The sequence below is a fragment of the Geospiza fortis genome, unplaced genomic scaffold, assembly GCF_000277835.1.
Source record: "Geospiza fortis unplaced genomic scaffold, GeoFor_1.0 scaffold719, whole genome shotgun sequence".
NCBI classification, from domain to species: Eukaryota; Metazoa; Chordata; class Aves; order Passeriformes; family Thraupidae; genus Geospiza; species Geospiza fortis.
This window is the reverse complement of record NW_005054451.1, coordinates 395284-396411: the sequence shown is the minus strand read 5'-3', so window position 1 is coordinate 396411 and position 1128 is coordinate 395284. Positions and strand designations below refer to the sequence as shown.

The following is a 1128-nucleotide window of genomic DNA, read 5'->3' as shown; positions in this document are numbered from 1 at the left end:
CATGGATTACTTTAATAGAAATCTGTGAAATAGTTAATCTCCTTATTATCTTAGAGACTGAATAAATATTTTAAAGTATTTTAAAAATTTTATTGCAATGCATAATAACAAAACACAACAATAAAAAAATCATCATTCACTGGATTCTTCTAGTCAAATGGTTTCTGGCACAGTAATCAAAATAAATTCCTGACAAGACAAATAAAAGCATCTACTGATCTCTTTTTTCCCAGATTTACCATGGTGGCTGCTTTTAATTCGTCAGAAAGCACTGATTGGCAAACTTCCAGGAGATCACGAGGTGTGCAAAATAACCAAGATTGCAGTGATTCCACTTTCTGAGACAGAACCTCAGGATCTGGAACTGGAGGTATGGGCACCCTCAAGGAACTGACTGTCCCCCTCCTGCTTCAGTGAAATTAAAGTCAAATGCCTCTTGTCTCTTTCTCCTGGTATTAGCAAGCATCTTAAATATTTTGTGCTTTTTTAAATACTATTTTTTTATTAAAGATATTTTTTTAAACAGAAAGCACAAGTTCTTTTGGGATGGGGAAATTGCAACAAAATAATACCTACATTTCCTAAAGATCATTGGGAGTACCACACAAGAAAAAGATTTACTGAACCAAGAGCAAGTATATTTTTTTAATGGATTCTCTTGCTTTCATCCCATTTTGGAATCTTAATTCTATAACTTGGCTTGAAGGGAAACCCTTACTTAAAATGTTGCAATTTTTTTCCCCCCAAAAGAGAATGGATAAAGGAAGAAAACTTAAAAATGAGTAGTGATAATTTAATTTGAGTGGGAAGTTGGGGTGGGTCTGCTTACTCAAGTAATGTCAAATTGAGGCAGAGTCTCACAATCACAGGAGAAAATGCCTTTCATAGATGAGGGAAAATTAGGTTATAGATGGAAACCTGCATGTTCCCCCTCTATTTCAGTGTCTTCCCTAGATCTGTGGACATCAAAATCTTGCTTTTGTAGACTTTTAATTTTCTTTGACCTTTCTAAAGAGTATTTAAATGTTGGCTTTAATTCAATGTCATTATTTTAGCTTTGCAAAAAGCACCATTTTGGGATAAACAAGCCAGAGAAGATAACACAGTCCCCAGATGATACAAAATTCC

At 34.3% G+C, this 1128-nt stretch overlaps 1 protein-coding gene across 1 annotated transcript in view; it reads left to right on the top strand.

Moving 5' to 3' along the window:
• Positions 1 to 246: 246 nt before the first annotated feature.
• INPP5F (inositol polyphosphate-5-phosphatase F) overlaps positions 247 to 1128 on the top strand; it is a 19171-nt gene continuing 18289 nt past the window's right edge. Inside the window, 2 exon segments of the mRNA XM_005427725.3 lie at positions 247 to 370; positions 1056 to 1128. The exon segment at positions 1056 to 1128 is cut by the window's right edge and continues 69 nt beyond it. Of these exon segments, the coding sequence (XP_005427782.3) occupies positions 1114 to 1128 (15 nt within the window). The 5' untranslated portion in view covers positions 247 to 370; positions 1056 to 1113.